The 19061-nt window shown below is 34.0% G+C and overlaps 1 protein-coding gene across 7 annotated transcripts in view; it reads right to left on the reverse strand.

Annotated features, from left to right (window-relative positions):
• The window catches only part of tcf3a (transcription factor 3a), a 50156-nt gene that overhangs the window by 1663 nt on the left and 29432 nt on the right, over positions 1-19061 (reverse strand). Inside the window, exons 10-20 of one of the 7 annotated variants that reach the window (XM_039661097.2) lie at positions 18269-18369; positions 16163-16307; positions 15698-15756; positions 15267-15345; positions 15062-15138; positions 13989-14159; positions 13358-13445; positions 12848-12983; positions 11481-11716; positions 7629-7652; positions 269-388 (exon numbers count right to left, since the gene is read on the reverse strand). In XM_039661097.2, coding sequence (XP_039517031.2) covers positions 276-388; positions 7629-7652; positions 11481-11716; positions 12848-12983; positions 13358-13445; positions 13989-14159; positions 15062-15138; positions 15267-15345; positions 15698-15756; positions 16163-16307; positions 18269-18369 — 1229 coding nt within the window. In that variant the 3' untranslated portion in view covers positions 269-275. Of the gene's footprint in view, positions 1-268; positions 389-2864; positions 3095-7628; positions 7653-11480; positions 11717-12847; positions 12984-13357; positions 13446-13988; positions 14163-15061; positions 15139-15266; positions 15346-15697; positions 15757-16162; positions 16308-18268; positions 18370-19061 lie in introns of those variants that run through there. The other 6 variants (XM_039661096.2, XM_039661101.2, XM_039661100.2 and 3 more) reach the window with 6 other exon arrangements.

Below are 19061 nucleotides of genomic sequence, written 5' to 3' on the forward strand. Positions count from 1 at the left end.
TAAATTGATGTTAAATTGAAAAAGCTCAATTAATTGGACAGGTTATTTTTAATGACTAAAATGTAATTTAGCTATTAAAGTGAAATCAGCATTTTAATCAACAGTATATTTTTTGTTAACTTTTTATCATATGTCTCGGAGTATCGCAATAATATCATATCGTGAGTTCAGTATCGAATCATGACATGGGGGCGTCGTTACACCCCTATAATAAATGCATCAGCCAAATGCATGAATATAATAAATAACAACAATCTCACACACACACCTGAATGTTACATGTGTCCGTGTCCGTCTCCACCCAGACCAGACAGCATCTGAGGGTCTCCTGTGACCTTCTCCTCCTCCCTCCTCTTCAGACACGCCGCCTTCGGGTTCAGATTACGCTCTGGAGGACACAGGGATTCGCGTCAGACATACAGTGAGCGTTTACTGTCAGATCACAGCGGCTCAGTCAGACAGAGAAGGAGCTCAAGAGTCACTTCAGAACCAAGAAGAGCAAGAAACAGCACGATTTAGACAAGAGCGACAAGATGCTAGAAAAACACGCGTCCGGTTCAGGATTCATTTTTATTACTGCAATGTGACATTTTTATGCTATTTATTAAATATATAGTTGTTTTTTTTGGGATTTTTGTACAATATTTAGATTTTTTTTTAAGTATTTATACATCAGAAAAGAATTAAGGAAAAGTATTTAATCATAACATTCATTTATTTGACCACAATATAGAGTAAAGGGAATCTAATGACATTTACACTTAAGAATACAAAATATTATTTAATAAATAAATAAATATAAGTTAAAAAAATTTCAGGAAAATATAGTTATATAATTTACAATTTAATTAATAATATATATATATATATATATAAGCTACATTATAATTAACATGTATATATAATTTTATAATAGTATAATTAGAATTATATTTTACATATTCATTACATATTTTAATTATTTAAAATAATAAAATTATAATTTATATAATTATATGCATATAAGAAATATAAGAAAAACTATATAAATATATATATATATAAAAATATATAAATGTCACCAAATTTCACAATGCAAACAATTTGTATTGATCATAAAGCGGCCTAATTTTCCACAACAAATACAATTTCTTTAATTATTTTGGTGAATTTTTCATATAATCTATATAGAATTGTCAATGTTTTGTCGTAACGGTCAAAATGCAGCTTCCTTTTTGTTTTTAACATAACAAACAAATATTTTCTTTTTCAGGGGAAATATGACTTGTTTTTGTGAGATTCACTCCAACATCTTTTGTCGTTCCAATCATAATCGATCAGTCCAGTGCTAATCTTTTAAAGAAAGCGGTGTGCAAATGTCGTCATCCTCCTTGTGTACATCACAAGGCAGAAGGGGTTCAACAGTGAGATGTTAAAGCTTAGCGCACACACACAGGTTAGTGTAAGCGAGGAGAGAGCTCTCAGTAGCAGGGGTGTGTCACGTGATTCTTGGCAGGACGTAGTGTTGTCAAAGTACCGACTTCGGCACCAAATCGGTACTGAAATGAAAATTTGACGTTCGAGCGAAATCGTAAACTCTTCTGATTGGCCGTTGTGTTCACGCGCTCATCCATATTACAATTTACAGTGATTTGTTATGTTATGTATTTGAGAAATATACATATGCAAATCACAGTTAGCTAAAAATGTATTAGTTTAAACGATGTAATAATTTAATGCAGAAACAATGAGATAATTGAAGTAATGAATACTTGTTTGATGACAAATGATTATGATATTTAGAAAACGTAGCATTGGTGCGTTTTTGTACGTTTTTTTTAAACGCTTCGGAATGTTCAGAGAAGATTTAAAAGTAACATTCTAATGTTCGCAGAATTCTAGAATGTTCGCGTAACGTTCACACAACCAAGAAGAAACATTAAAAACTGGACATTCAGAGATAACGTCGGGAACGCGCTCTTAACATGTTTGTTGGGTCTGGGATTCAAAATCTAATTTTTAAACCTTGAAATAGATAAAGTTTTGCCATTGTGAAACAGCGTCTCTGATCATGTGACTTCAAGATCACCTCCAGTGCTATTGTCATTGTTTATGCTAATTTTATTTTAAAAGGGACAGTGCATTTGCGTCCATCATATAAAATTTACAAACATATCCGATGACCGCGTGAACACAACGGCCAATCAGAGGAGTTTACGATTACGCTCAAAGGGTCACATTTCTTAAATTTCAGTTCCGACTTTCCTATGGTTCGTTAGGATTGGTTATCCATTGGTTTGTTGATCTGGAATCTGAGGGTGAAAAAAAAACGTAAAGTCGTCCATTTATGTTCGCATCGACTCACAAAAATTTACTTTTAAAATAGCTACAGTAGAAAAATTTATAAAATATCGTCAATGTCGTTAATATCCTAATGATTTTCGGCATAAAAGAAAAATCGATAATTTAGACCCGAATTTGTAATAATAACAAATATAGCCGTGCAACTTGTTTAACTGGTTTTGTGATCCAGAGTCACATATCCAATGAGCGCGTGCGGCCAATCAGAGGAGTTTACATTTACATATATTAACTTAGCTGACGCTTTTCTAAAATGACAACAGTTAAACTAACAATAGGACAACAATATGCAAGTGCTACGACCCTTCCCAGTTTAATCTAACGCATGTACTTTTAATTTACTTTATGAATAGCTATAGTAGAGAAAGTGCTCGTATTAATGGATCAAGTGTTGCCGAAAGTGTACGATTTCTGATTAAGTTCACGATTTCGCTCAAAGCGTCACATTTTTAAAACTTCAGTAACGAAATCGGCACGTTTGACAACTGTAGCCGGACGGTTCGGGTCCAGGTATGGTGTCCTACCTCGCACCTGCCTCTCCAGGCCCAGGATCACCTGCACGGCCTGCTGGAGGATGATGAGTTTAGTCTGAGCCTTGTCGCTCTTCAGGTGCGTCTGACACATGCGGCCCAGCTCCCTGAAGGCCTCGTTAATGTCCCGCACGCGCACACGCTCGCGAGCGTTATTGGCCATGCGTCGCTCACGCTCGCGCTGCTCCTTCTCCTCCGCCGTCAGACACTCCTCCGACACGCTGCTGCCGGGGGCAACCAGGCGCTCGTTAGACACCTCGTTAACTCATTTAGACTCTCGTTGAGTCCATTCTACACATACATGAGCTGTGTTGGCTTCATTAAGTTGCAACGACTGAAGAACCTGTTCATTACTGTAGCTTTGCTCTGCATGGTTTCCAAACTCTCTGGATGAAGTTTTTATATTTAATAAAAACTTATTTATATTTAATTATATGTAATATGTAGAACAAAATTAACATTTTATAAAGTATTAAATACATATATTTTTATTATATATATATATATATATATATATATATATATATATATATAATTTTATAGTTTTTATATTTACATTTTTTAAATTTAAATGGTTAAATTATTATTTTTATTTATATATTATATCCATATAAGAAATAAGTCTATATATATATATATATCAAAGAAATAAGTACATATAAATAAGTAGTATATATATATATAAAATATTAAAATTAAAAATATTAAATAAATATAAATAAATTAATATTAAATAAATATTAAATAATAAAAAATAATAAAATTCGAATTATTTTAAAACAATTAAAATATATATATATATATATATTTAATTGTTTTAAAATAATTCGAATTTGAATATTTTTTATTTTAAATAAATATTTAAAAAATAATTTAATAAAATATATGCATATAAAAAATTATACACACATATAACATTTTACTATAATATAATTCAAATTTTTATTGTTAAATTAGTTTATTATTTAAAATCATTAAATTATATTTAGAATATTAAATTGTGTAGTATATATATATATAAAAATAAAAATGTGATATAAAATGTAAATATTACAAATATCAATTATAATGTTTATATGTAATATTAATATTATAATATATTAATAACATTAATAGTAATTATTAATAATATTATACAGTAATAATATGCAATTAAAAGTTTATAATATGTACATATATATACATTCACATTTATAATTACTTTTCCTAAGGATTCCCTGCAGAACTGTAGCATCATTACGCAAAACCATTCCTTTTAAACATTAGGATTCCAGAAGCAGCTTTCTGCTATATTTCAGACCAACAGGGAGAGCCTGATTAAAGCCGAAGGCAGTTAAACGAGGGATGACGAGAAGATCCAGCGGAGGAGAGGAGAGCGGGTCTGATCCTGAGTATCTCGCGTTCATCGGGAATCGGCACGCAATCTCGAAACAAGACATCGACGGGCGGATCACAGAGGCTGCGTTCACATGCACAACTCTAGCTTCTAGCGGACTGAAATCACTACGATTGAGGATTATGAATGTAGCGTTTACATTTTTCAAGTGGTGCGGATTGAACAGGCATTTAAATGTGCAGCTCCTTCAGACGGGAATATTCTTACAAAATTATTGCCTGACTTGTGTATTGATTTACTTATTTTATTATTGAAGTATTGTATGTTATTTGTTAAACCCACTTGAGTCGTGTTGCTGATAATCTTGACCAGGACGCTCTTGCAAAATAAATTGTGCTTTCTTTCCTGGTAAAATAAAGGTTATAATAATAACAACAATAACATGAACGCTGAGATGGGGTTGATGTGTGCGTTCATATGTCACAAGGTTCAAAACAGAATATATTTGCTCACAGAATGACATGCGCTCACTATATATAGAGAAAATACAGATTCCCGTTGTTTGCACATAACTATTCTCCTATATTGGTTATGTATTTGCGTATCATGTATTTGCGTATTATGTATTAATGCGTAATTTCAACATTGCGCAATTTTTTTTACGTCATTACGCAATTTCTACACCATTACGCTATTTCAACGCCATTACGCAATTTTTTTACGTCATTACGCACTTTCTATTCTCGAAATTTAATGAGTTTATTCTCAAGATTGTGTTTCAACTTTTTTTCTTGAAATTTAACAATCTACGTCATTACGCTATTTCTACGTCATTACACTATTTCTACGTCATTACACTATTTCTATATTGCGCTATTTTTTACGTCATTACGCATTTTCAAGGTCATTACACTATTTCAACATCATTCCCCTATTTCTGTCATTATGCTATTTCTACATCATTACGCTATTTCTACGACATTACGTTCCTTCTACGTCATTTCGCTATTTCAAAGTCATTACGCTATTTCTACTTCATTACGCGACTTCAACGTCATTGCACTATTTCTACATTGTTGCACTACTTCTACAACATTATTCTCTGTCTACGTCATTACACTATTTCTACGTCATTACGCTATTTCTACGTCATTACACTATTTCTATATTGTGCTATTTTTACGTCATTACGCATTTTCAAGGTCATTACACTATTTCAACATCATTCCCCTATTTCTATGTCATTATGCTATTTCTACATCATTACGCTATATCTACGACATTACGTTCCTTCTACGTCATTTCGCTATTTCTACGTCATTACACTTTCTATATTGCACTATTTCCACATCATTACACTATTTCAACGTTATTGCGCTACTTTTACATCAATGCGTAATTTCAACATTGCGCTATTTTTACGTCATTACGCAATTTCTACACCATTACGCTATTTCAAAGTCATTGCGCTATTTCTACGTCATTACACTTTCTATATTGCACTATTTCCACATCATTACACTATTTCAACGTTATTGCACTACTTTTACATCAATGCGTAATTTCAACATTGCGCTATTTTTACGTCATTACGCAATTTCTACACCATTACGCTATTTCAAAGTCATTATGCTATTTCTACGTCATTACACTTTCTATATTGCACTATTTCTAGGTCATTACACTATTTCCACATCATTACGCTATTTCAACGTTATTGCGCTACTTTTACATCAATGCATAATTTCAACATTGCGCTATTTTTACGTCATTACGTAATTTCTACACCATTACGCTATTTCAAAGTCATTACGCTATTTCTACGTCATTACACTTTCTATATTGCACTATTTCTAGGTCATTACGCTATTTCCACATCATTACGCTATTTCAACGTTATTGCGCTACTTTTACATCAATGCGTAATTTCAACATTGCGCTATTTTTACGTCATTACGTAATTTCTACACCATTACGCTATTTCAACGTCATTGCGCTATTTTTACATCAATGCGTAATTTCAACATTGCGCTATTTCTACACCATTACGCTATTTCAACGCCATTATGCTATTTCTACGTCATTACGCTATTTCTACGTCATTGCGCTATTTCTACGTCATTGCGCTATTTCTACGTCATTGCGCTATTTCTACGTCATTGCGCTATTTTCTACGTTGTGCTTTTTCCACGTCATTACGCTATTTCAACATCATTACTCTATTTCAATGTCATTGCGCTACTTTTACGTCATTACAGTATTTCTACATTCACTATTTCTACATCATTACAATGTCATGCACGCTATTTCTACATCATTTCTACATCATTACGCTATTTTAACGTCATTACGCTATTTCAAAGTCATTGCGCTATTTCTACGTCATTGCGCTATTTTCACGTTGTGCTATTTCCACGTCATTACGCTATTTCCACGTCATTACGCTATTTCCACATCATTACGCTATTTCTACGTCATTACGCTATTTCAACATTGCGCTATTTCCACGTCATTACGCTATTTCAACATCATTACTCTATTTCAATGTCATTGCGCTACTTTTACGTCATTACAGTATTTCTACATCATTACAATGTCATGCACGCTATTTCTACGTCATTTTTACATCATTACGCTATTTCTACGTCATTTTTTTTGGTATCGGTTTTCAATCCGAACAAATGTACACGTTCTCTCAATCGGATTATTAAAGTAATAAACCGACCCCTTTCAATCCGATGTAAATTTAATTCAGATCAACCTCAATCGGATCGATCAGGGTGTTTACACGAAGGCTTTCCTGAGCCGTCAATGCGATTACTAGCGTATTGTTTGTGTGCATGTAAACGTAGCCAGTGTCAGTGGGTTTCAGGAGGCCTGTGGGAACTGCCACGGAGCGAAAGAGCGCAAGTGACAGACGAGAGGACAGCAAGATGAGAGAGATGCACCGTCTGCCCAGAACCGAACAGAAACACACACTGCCACTGAGAGAGCCAGACAGAAGACAAGATGAGGTGAATGCGACTGTCTCATCGTAAACGCATCCCGCTGGTGAGATGCATTTATGCAGCATGAGACTAAAAAAAACCTGCAAAGAAAAAAGGGCTGAAGAACAGATGGAGAGATGGGTAAAAAGAAAAACAACCTGGCAAACAGAGGGTTAAACATGACATGCAAGCATTAATCAGATCGTTACAATCCGAAAGCGACTAGAAGGAAACACAAATGAATCTTCTAATCTGCGAGGTTAATGCCTGCGGAAGAAGCCCGTCACAGCAGATCCGAGGGAAAACGGACATGCAACAGTAAAAAAGAAAAGAAAACAGGAAACTATAAAAAAGTGTGAAGACAGATTTAAAAGGATTGGTGGCATGCATTATGCATTATTAAAGGAATAATCAAAACCCCATCATTTACTCAACCCTCATGTCTCGCGTGTTTCTTTTCTGGAAAACAAAACGAGAGATTTATCAGGTTACTGACGCCTCTTTTCATTTGCATGATGCGCACAGATTATGTAAAACATCAGAAATGACAAAAGCAGCACTATAAGAGTCATAATAATAGTCCAGACAAGAAGTGCACTATATTTCATGTCTTCACTCTGAGGTCACGTTACTGAAATATTGCTGTCTGAGATATTAAATGAAAAATCTTTATCTGTGCATTGGTTTATTTATACTTGGCACGTCAATACAAGTTTGCACCAGAGTTCACTAAAACTATTAAAACATTTGTTAATTGAAATAAAATAAGAATAGATGAACAACAAACTAAGAAAATGAAATGTTGCATTAGCAACTAACTGAAATAAGTTGAAGCACTGGATATAATCTGGATATAGATATAAATAACTAAAACTGAACTAAAATTAAAAAAAAATTGAAATATAAATTAAACCTTCTATAAAAAAAACTAATAAAATGATTAAAGCACATACAATTACTAAAACTATTTTTTTAAATAAATTTTTTTTAGAAAAAAAATTATAAATAAAAATAATATTAACTAATATAATATTTATAATAAATTCATATTTATTATATATATATATATATATATATAAAATAATATATACATACATATATATATAAATTATTTTATTATAAATTGAATTTAAAAATTCATTTAAAATATTAAGTTTAAAACGATATAAAAACGTAATATATATGCGTATAATAAATAAAAATTTATATATATATATATATATATATATATATATATATATATATATATAAACAATATATTACAAAACAAGAATTTTATAATTGTATTATTTAATGTCAATAAATTATAAATTATATTTAGAATATTATATTTTATATATTATTTGTAAGCATATTAAAACCTGTGACAGTACATAAATACTAATAATATGGTCAAGTTTGATATCACAAATTTTTTATTTTTTTGTAAGTGTCGTAGCAATTGTGAATGCACACGACTGATGCACCAGAACGACTGAGGATGAACACAGACTTAAATTCAGGTCTGTTTCTCATAAAAATACCATCATATGACTTCAGAAGACTAGAAATATAGTGTACAAGATATATGGGTTAATTTCACTATGCTTTGTTGGGCTTGCCAGTCCTTTGCTTAGGTTGAGTAAAAGACGAAATGTACATTTTGGGCGTAACTAACTACTGCGACTAGCTTCAATCTTAGTTTGTTAGTTGCATGAATCTTGCAAGCAGACAGAAATGGGAAGGGATGAAATGACAGATGACAGAATCACATGCAGAAAGTGCAGACAGTCCCACAATCACCCTAAACGGACGCCTGTGTGGGCCGCGGAAGGCATGACGACCAAGATTAATCTGATGCATCATAATTATTAAAAGAAAATGTTCTGGGGTTTAATGCAACTTGATTGGCTGTTTCTAGGGCGTATTCTTCAGGCAAGACACCACAGGTGAAAAAAAAAAAAATCAAAAAAAAAAAAAAATGTTATACTTTGATTACGTTAATTGTTGCAAACTTTTATTTACAGGAAAAGATTTTACTTAAAAGTTTTTTACTTTTACAAAGTTTAATGTGCGCAAGGAGATTTCTGACTCAAACTCGCCGCCCATAAAGATATGGATTGTAATTGAAATCTACAGATGCAATAAAATAATGTATTTTGTTATGAACAGTTATACGTAACGAAAAGCCAAACATACGGAAGAGGACTAGGGCCAAGAAATAATAAAAAATAAAACCATTTTGAGATTAAAGTCATTAAAATGTGAAATTCAACTTTTTTTCTCTCGAAATTTAACAAGTTTAACACAATCCTGAGAATAAACTCATTAAATTGAGAATAGTCATTGTGTTGAGGAAAAAACGTGTTAAATTTCGAGAAAAAAAAGTCTGAATAATCTTGAGAAAAAACTTGTTAAATTTAGAGAAAAAAGCAGAAATAATCGCGAGAATAAACTCATTAAATTTCGAGAATAAACAACGATTTTATTCTCAAAATCTAATGAGTTTATTCTAATGGTTGTATTTCGAGATTTTTTTCCTCTAAATTTAACAATTTTTTTATCGCAACACAACATTATTCTCGAAATTATATTCTTGAGTTTTTTCTCAAGATTGTATTTCGACTTTTTTTCTCAAAATTTAACGAGATTTCTTGAAACACGACGACTTTATTCTCAAAATGTAATGAGTTTATTCAAGATTATTTTGACTTTCGTTCTTGAAATTTAACGAGTTTTTCCTTGAAACACAATGACTTTATTCTCGAAATTTAATGAGTTTATTCTCAAGATTGTGTTTCAACTTTTTTTCTTGAAATTTAACAAGTTTATTCTCGAAACACAACGACTATTCTCAATTTAATGAGTTTTTTCTCAAGATTGTATTTTGATTTTTTTCCTCTAAATTTAACGAGTTTTTTCTCGAAACATGACTTCATTCTCAATATTGAATGAGTTTATTCTCGAAACACAACGACTATTCTCAATTTAATGAGTTTATTCTCAAGATTGTATTCCGACTTTTTTTCCTCTAAATTTAACGAGTTTTTTATCGAAATGCGACTTTACTCTCGAACTTTAATGAGTTCATTTTCAAAACACAACAAACTTTATTCTCAATTTAATGAGTTTTTTCTCAAGATTGTATTTTGATTTTTTTTCCTCTAAATTTAACGAGTTTTTTCTCGAAACATGACTTCATTCTCAATATTGAATGAGTTTATTCTCGAAACACAACGACTATTCTCAATTTAATGAGTTTATTCTCAAGATTGTATTCCGACTTTTTTTCCTCTAAATTTAACGAGTTTTTTATCGAAACGCGACTTTACTCTCGAACTTTAATGAGTTCATTTTCAAAACACAACAAACTTTATTCTCAATTTAATGAGTTTATTCTCAAGATTGTATTTCGATTTTTTTTCCTCTAAATTTAACGAGTTTTTTCTCGAAACATGACTTCATTCTCAATATTTAATGAGTTTATTCTCGAAACACAACGACTATTCTCAATTTAATGAGTTTATTCTCAAGATTGTAATCCGACTTTTTTTCCTCTAAATTTAACGAGTTTTTTATCGAAACGCGACTTTACTCTCGAACTTTAATGAGTTTATCTTCAAAACACAACAAACTTTATTCTCAATTTAATGAGTTTATTCTCAAGATTGTATTCCGATTTTCTCTCTCTAAATTTAAGGAGTTTTTTCTCAAAACACGACTTTACTCTCAAAATTTAATGAGTTCGTTCTCAAGATTGTGTTTCAACTTTTTTCATGAGTTTTTTTAATGAGTTTATTTTCGAAACACAACTATTCTCAATTTAACGAGTTTATTCTCAAGATTGTATTTCCACTTTTTTTCCTCTAAATTTAACAAGTTTTTTCTCAAAACACGACTTTATTCTCAATATTTAACGAGTTTATTCTCGAAACACAACAAACTTTATTCTCAATTTAATGAGTTTATTCTCAAGATTGTATTCCGATTTTTTCTCTCTCTAAATTTAACGAGTTTTTTCCTCGAAGCAAAATGATTTTATTCTCAATTTAATAAGTTTACTCTCAAGAATTTTTTACTATTGCTTGGCCCTAATCCTCTTCCGCACAAACATCCCAAAAAACGCTTTTATCCTGTAGTGTCTTGCCTTTTTGCACCCAAAACATCATGCACTTAAATCCCTCATGCAACCAATCCGTCGTCGCCGTCCCCTCGCGACCCAATCAGGCGTTCGGACCACAGACAAGATCTCCGCGGTTCTGCTGGTTCTCACTGATCGGAGGTCAGAGGTCAGTCGCACACACTGACCTCGCACTTGCTGCTCCAGGTTGAGAATAACGTTTACGGCCTGGTGCAGGATGAGCAGTTTGGTCTGAGGTTTCTCATTGCTCAGGTGCAGCTGGCACATGCGGCCCAGCTCTTTGAAGGCCTCGTTGATGTCGCGCACGCGCAAACGCTCACGGGCGTTATTGGCCACGCGCCGCTCTTTCTCCCGCTCCGCCTTCACCTCCACCGGCAAGTCCTCGTCATCCTCGTCTTCTTGACTTCATGGGTCAGAGGAACAAAGGGGTGAGAAGGGGTCACAGGTAAAAAATTCAAGGCAGCGGGTTGTGTTTTCTCAGCGTGACCTCGCGTCAGTGTTTTAAAAATGGACCAATCAGAAGCTGCTGGAAGTGGGATTTGCAAGTAAAAGTAAAACTACCAAATAATTATGACTTTTCTGTGTTTTTGAAAGGCTATTTTGCTCACCAGGCCTGCTTTTATTGGATAAAAAAAAAATACAGTAAATTTTTGAAATATTATTAGAATAAAAAAAAAAACTGTTTTCTATGTGAATATATAATAAAGTGTAATTTATTCCTGTGAATTTTCAGCATCATTACTCCAGTCTTCAGTGTCACATGATCCTTCAGAAATCACTCTAATATGAAGATCTGATGATCATTAAACATTTATGATCATTATCAATGTTGAAAACTGCTTAATTATTTTTGTGGAAATCGTGATAAGCTACTATACAAAAGTTTGGGGTACTAAAGATTAAAAAAAGAAAGAAAATAAATTAATGCTTTTATTCAGCAAGGGCGCATTAAATTAATTTCTATTTCATATCACAGTATACCACAAAAATATGAAGCAGTTTTTAACATTGATAACAATCATAAATGTTTCTTGATCATCAGATCATCATATTAGAGTGATTTCTGAAGGATCATGTGACTTTAATTTTAGCATAGACACCATTAAATAGATCAAAAGCGACATTTTATTATGTTACTAAAGATTCAATTTCAAATAAATGCTGGGTTTTTTTTTTGTTTATCAAATAATCCTGAAAAAAAAAAAAAATTCCACAAAAATGTGAAACCGTTTTCAAATTGATGAGCATCAGATCCTCATATTAGAGTGATTTCTGGAGGATCATGTGACACTGAAGACTGGAGTAATGATGCTGAAAATCACAGGAACAAATTACACTTTATTATATATATTAACATAGAAAACAGAGGATTAACATTGTAATAATATTTCACTATTTTACAGCATGTTTGATCAAATAAACGCAGCCTAGGTGAGCATAAGAGACTTTCAAAAAAACATTAAATCATGATTTTTCCAAATATTTGACGGGTATGGTGTATTTATATTCCTGTGTGTTTAAATTGAGGTGGTACCTCGATCTCGTACAGCTTTTCCCGTCTTTCTTCTCGTCGTCTGATCGATCTCCAATAGACAGGTTCTCATCATCTTCCCGATCTTCCCGCTTTATATCCGAGTTGGAGGAGTGAGAGGAGCGAGGCAGAGAAAGACCTGACAGACACACACACACACACACGAGGGATTAGCACCCGAACATCACACTGTGTGACAGCAGCACTGTGAAAACATCCTGGATAGGTGATGAGCTTAATGTTTTGGGTGGTAAATTTAGACTGACTGTGATTAGAGTCTAAATAAGACACAAATTAGAGTTACTGTGTTGCTTTCAAAACATTAATTGCTCTGTTTGAGCTGCCCGAGTTTAGGACGAGACCTTAACCCTAAACATTTACATTAGTGATGCACCAAAATATTTTTTAACTCAAAACAAAATTAACTCATCATATCTCATAACTCATAATTTATGTATATAAATCAATCCAATGTAAGAAACTGAGCATTTTGATTCAAAGAGTAGCACTGACTGGTAAAGACGTCGGACTGAGAAGTGGGCGGAGCCTGATGGTGTCCTTGCACTGGTAAACCCGCAGCGTCGTCACTGAGACTTTGCATCTAGAGAAAAGAGCAGGAGATGGGTTAGTGAGCATCTGCCATATCACTATATCAGGACATGAACTTCAGCATTTCAGTTTAGAAAATTATCATCAGATGCACACAGAAACTTTTCACTGCAACCTGTCAAAATAAAAGTCTGGGTTAACTTGGTTTAAGAAATATATAACTATTGTACCACAGAATGTACTTCTCGGATAATTATAACAATAATAGTTTATTAAAACATTAAGGAATATCAGACAAATTTAAGGAATACAGAAAGAAATTTGTTGGGAGTTAACGGATTACATGGGGCATGTTATTTCTGTTCAACATTTAAATTATAGAAGTTTCATGATTTCAAATAATTACAGTATTAATTTTTTTTTACAGTATTAACAATTTCAATTAATTTTCATTTGTAAAATTATTTTATTTTAACCATTAAAATGGAATCTTAAAAGAAATTTAAGGGGAAAATAAAACAGAATTTGGGGGAAGATAAAATGGCACGCGGCTTGTTGGTTTGAAACAGAGCCAGGGTAATAGGTGAACTCTCACCAGGCCCGGCAGACGGCTGACGAGCCCGAAGGCCTGACTGAGCGAGCCCAGGGCCGCGGCACCAGCTGGAAGTCCAGAGACGGCTGCGCTCAGTAAACTGTGCATGTCTGAGCCGACAGCATGGTTCCTCAACACATGAAGAGCTTCACCCAGACGGTCATCCATCTTACTCTGCTAAGAAGAGAAATTACTCAAACCATCACTGAGGTAAAGTTTATCAAACGCACAAGACAGTATGCAACTGTGATTGTCAATGAAAATGTTATTTATATACAGGCATACAAAGATATACACATGCATGCATACACCGATACACACATGCATGCATACACCGATACACACATGCATGGATACACCGATACACACATGCATGGATACACCGATACACACATGCATGCAAACAAAGGTATACACATGCATGCATACACAGAAACACACATGCATACACCCATGCATACACCGATACACAAATGCATGCATACACACACACACACACTTACAAAGACGTACACATGCATGCATAAACATACACGCATGCACACACAGATACACGCTTGCATGAAAACAAAGGTATACACATGCATGCATGCACACACAGACACACGCATGCATGCAAACAAAGGTATACACGTGCATGCATACACAGATACACACATGCATGCATACACAGACACACACATGCATGCAAACAAAGGTATACACGTGCATGCATACACAGATACACACATGCATGCATACACAGACACACACATGCATGCAAACAAAGGTATACACATGCATGCATACACAGATACACGCATGCATGCAAACAAAGACATACACATGCATGCAAACAAAGGTATACACATGCATGCATACACACATGCATGCATCCACCGATACACACATGCATACACTGATACACACATGCATGCATACACCGATACAAATATGCATGCATCCACCGAAACACACACGCATGCATATATCCTGTGCAACACAGCAAAATCCCTAGTTTAAAATGAAGTTGTGTGCTCACAAGGACTAAAAAGTCATATTTAACTGTTTTAATAAATGGTGACAGTTGAACATACCGGTGCCTGCAGTCCCGTCTCAAATCCAGGCGATGGAGCAGGCTGAGAAGAACCTTTGGGCCACTGAGATGCAGAGGCTAAACACACAAACACAGAAGTCAATAAGGCCCACTGCAGCCTGGCTGATACACCGTCGATACGCAGCAGATGGCACCAGAGAGCCGTTCACAGTCACACAGGGAAAAAAAACCTTCAGGAAACCCACCAGCAACATTTGAAGGAGAGCCCACGGGGGTGGAAGGGGTCGAGGAGAAGCTGTTGCCGTTATTGTCAGAGGGATATATCTAAAAACGACAAGAGACAATATTAATTAAAGGGTTGAGCTGTAAGAGATTTGTGTTTATCAAAGTGTTATTTTTAATACATCACCCAAATATCAACAACAATGGAATTCCAAAAACATCTTTAAACCACTAGTTTATAGGCGTCTAACGATGCCCTCATGTCACGATTCGATATTCTTTAATGTAGTAATGACACTAAAACTCTGACTAAAACTTTTCGTTTTGGATGAGTTCTTCACAAAACAAATAAACTATCCACGATACGTAGTGTTGCATTTTTAGCATTGCGATATATCGTGACATCCCCTTCTATTTTGCCTTCATTTACAATTAAATATGATGTTAAACTCACCGAAGCAAGAGCTTTTCCGATCTCTGCGCCCGAGCTCCCTGCATTCCCACCTCTGTTTACTGTATTGACAGAGATGGATAGATAGATGGATAGAGATAGATAGATAGATAGATAGATGGATAGATAGATAGATAGATAGATAGATAGATAGATAGATAGATAGATAGATAGATAGATAGATAGATAGATAGATAGATAGATAGATAGATAGATAGATAGATAGATAGATAGATAGATAGATAGATAGATAGATAGATGGATAGATGGATAGATGGATAGATGGATAGATAGAGAGATAGATAGATGAATTTAATGCCATGTCTGCATCTAAGGCTATTTTCATGGCAAAAAATTATATTACACAAACACAAATATCATATACATACAATAAAACCAAGCAAACAAACACGAATCGTCATAGTTTACAATATTGCCAGACTGAAGCTCATGTAGCTCGAGTCTTACCCATGATGCTGTCGCTCCCGCTGATGGGCGGCGTGTGGTTGGGAAGGCCGTACCCCGCAGAAGTGGAGTGAAAGCTGGAGGGAATATTGACCTCGCTCCCGTGGAGAGGGTAGTTCTGCGGCGACAGGGGCAAAGGCTGCCGCTTCTGCACACACACAACATTATTATTCATTAGCATGTAGCAAATGTGTCACGTTATCTAAGGCTGCGTTTACACTGGCACAAAAAAAAAAATCGGAGCTTTTAAGTCTTGTTTCCGCCGCTGGATCTTTCCCCGGGAACTATGAGCTTTGGGCTGGTGCTCGGTGTTTAAACCAGGGTTTAAGTTAAGTTCTGGGTCAATACTTCCCCCTCATGATGTAGAGCTTTCTCAAAAGTTCAGGAGCTTTCAGGGGCGGGACTTGTGCACTGAACATGCTGATTGGTTGAGTTCATGCCGCATTCTGATTGGTTGACTCAACACAGCATTTTTTCAAACACCATCTGTTGCGGTGTGTGCAGTAACAGTTGTTTGCTACTCGAATCCACAATCGAGTTTTAAAACTACGACGATGGACCGAAAACGAGGTTGAGGCTTTATTATATTCAGAGAATGAAATCCAGTCGTGAGCAGTCCTACGCCACCGGATTCATTTGCCTGATTTCCACAGACAGCAACAGGTCAGCAAAATATGGTTGTGTGGTTTTAAACTTGCCTGTTAAATAAAGACTGACTGACTAACTAACTAGGTTAAATAAAGCTTAACTAACTAACTTGCCTGGTTAAATTAAAGCTGCTCTTTTTATTAAAAGGGGAATGTCCACATCTGTGTAAACTACTAACCTAAACTAAATAAAGGTAAACTAACTACCTACCCAACTAACCTGGTTAAATAACAGTTAACCAACCAACTAACTAACTAACCTGGTTAAATAACAGTTAACCAACTAACTAACTAACCAACCTGGTTAAATAAAAGTTAACCAACCAACCACCTAACTAACTAGGTTAAATAAAAGTAAAATAACAAACAAATTTGCCTGTTTAAATAAAAGTTAACTAACTAACCTGGTTAAATAACAGTTAACCAACTAACTAACCAACCTGGTTAAATAAAAGTTAACCAACCAACCACCTAACTAACTAGGTTAAATAAAAGTAAAATAACAAACAAATTTGCCTGTTTAAATAAAAGTTAACTAACTAACCTGGTTAAATAAAAGTTAAATAACTAACTAATTTGCCTGGTTGAATAAAAGTTAACTAACTAACTAGGTTAAAGGTCTGCCAGGTTAAATAAAGGTTAACTAACTAACTAACCTGGTTAAATAAAAGTTAAATAACTAACTAATTTGCCTGGTTGAATAAAAGTTAACTAACTAACTAGGTTAAATAAAGGTCTGCCTGGTTAAATAAAGATGAACTAACCTGGTTAAATAACCAACTAATTTGCCTGGTTGAATAAAAGTTAACTAACTAACTAGGTTAAATAAAGGTCTGTCTGGTTAAATAAAGGTTAACTAACTAACTTGGTTAAATAAAAGTTAAATAACTAACTAACTAATTTGCCTGGTTGAATAAAAGTTAACTAACTAGGTTAAATAAAGGTCTGCCTGGTTAAATAAAGGTTAACTAACTAACTAACTAACTGATTAATACGAAATTATTCATGAGCATGTGGCAAATGTGTCATTGTATCTATTTATCATCCAGATCTGACGCTGCCAAAAGCCATCCAGACATTAGAAACATTCGATTGCTTTTCCACATGCTGTAATTAACTGGGGTTTTTTCTGTGGTCTCTGACTCATCAGAAAAAAAAACATGGAAATCGGTCCTGATGGCATAATCTCTAGGTTTCAGAAACTATATCACAGATGGAGAAACTTGCATTGGATGTATATAGAGTATATTGATGCATTTAATAAATTAACCTCACATTATACTTCCAGAATGCTCCTATTTAACGCAATCTTTTATATAAACAACTTTTTGTTTACATTTTTTTAACGCCAATCATGTGACTGGAAATCAGCCAGTTCCAGTCTTCATCTCTAGTCATTATTCAGTGGAAACACATTAGAAATAGTCCGTTGTGAGAGTGAATGCGGTTCTTCGTGGCTCACCTGTGGGTTTATGGAGGAGAACGGGGCCGGCTGGCCGATGTGCGGCGAGTTGCTCATGACCGGAGGATAGCCGGACTGACCCCAATGATCCGGGAGTCCGTCTGATAAAGAAACACCCTTTAATCAATGCGAGTACACACGTGTAATCCAAACGAAACAGTAAACTGTAAAATGATGCCCTTGTATTATAATCACATACATGGATGTGAAGTACTAAGAGTCTACATTATATTAGATATAGATATATACAACTAGAATAGATAAGAAATATTAGAAGTTTTTACTAGTCACTGCCTTTTTATATTTAACATCTACCTTAATATTTATGCATTTAAATAGTCTGACGTGAATTGAAACACAATTTGAGGCAAATATGAACAATTGCAAAAGCCAAGATTTTAAACATTTTAAAATCTAATCATTTAAATACATTTATTCAATTAAATATGAATTATTAATTGGATGTATTGATTTCAATAAATATGATATGTTTATTTAAAAGTGCATGTGGCAATCAAGCAATAAATAGTAAAAAAAAAAAAGGGCAACAAGAAAAAAATTCAACTATCAATTGGATGATCTGGGTTTTGTTGGGAAAATTACCAAAAATAATAAACAAATAAGGAAAAAATAATAATACTAAGATCAAATGTTACTAATGGCAAAAATAAATAACTAACCCACAAACAAATCACTTTTTTGACCACTTTACGGTCCAATTCTCACTATTAGCTACGACTTTTGCCTCAATAAACTCCTAATTACTGCTTATTAATAGTTAGTAAGATATTTG

This window comes from Pimephales promelas, chromosome 5 (genome assembly GCF_988280905.1).
Source record: "Pimephales promelas chromosome 5, fPimPro1.hap1.1, whole genome shotgun sequence".
NCBI lineage: Eukaryota > Metazoa > Chordata > Actinopteri > Cypriniformes > Leuciscidae > Pimephales > Pimephales promelas.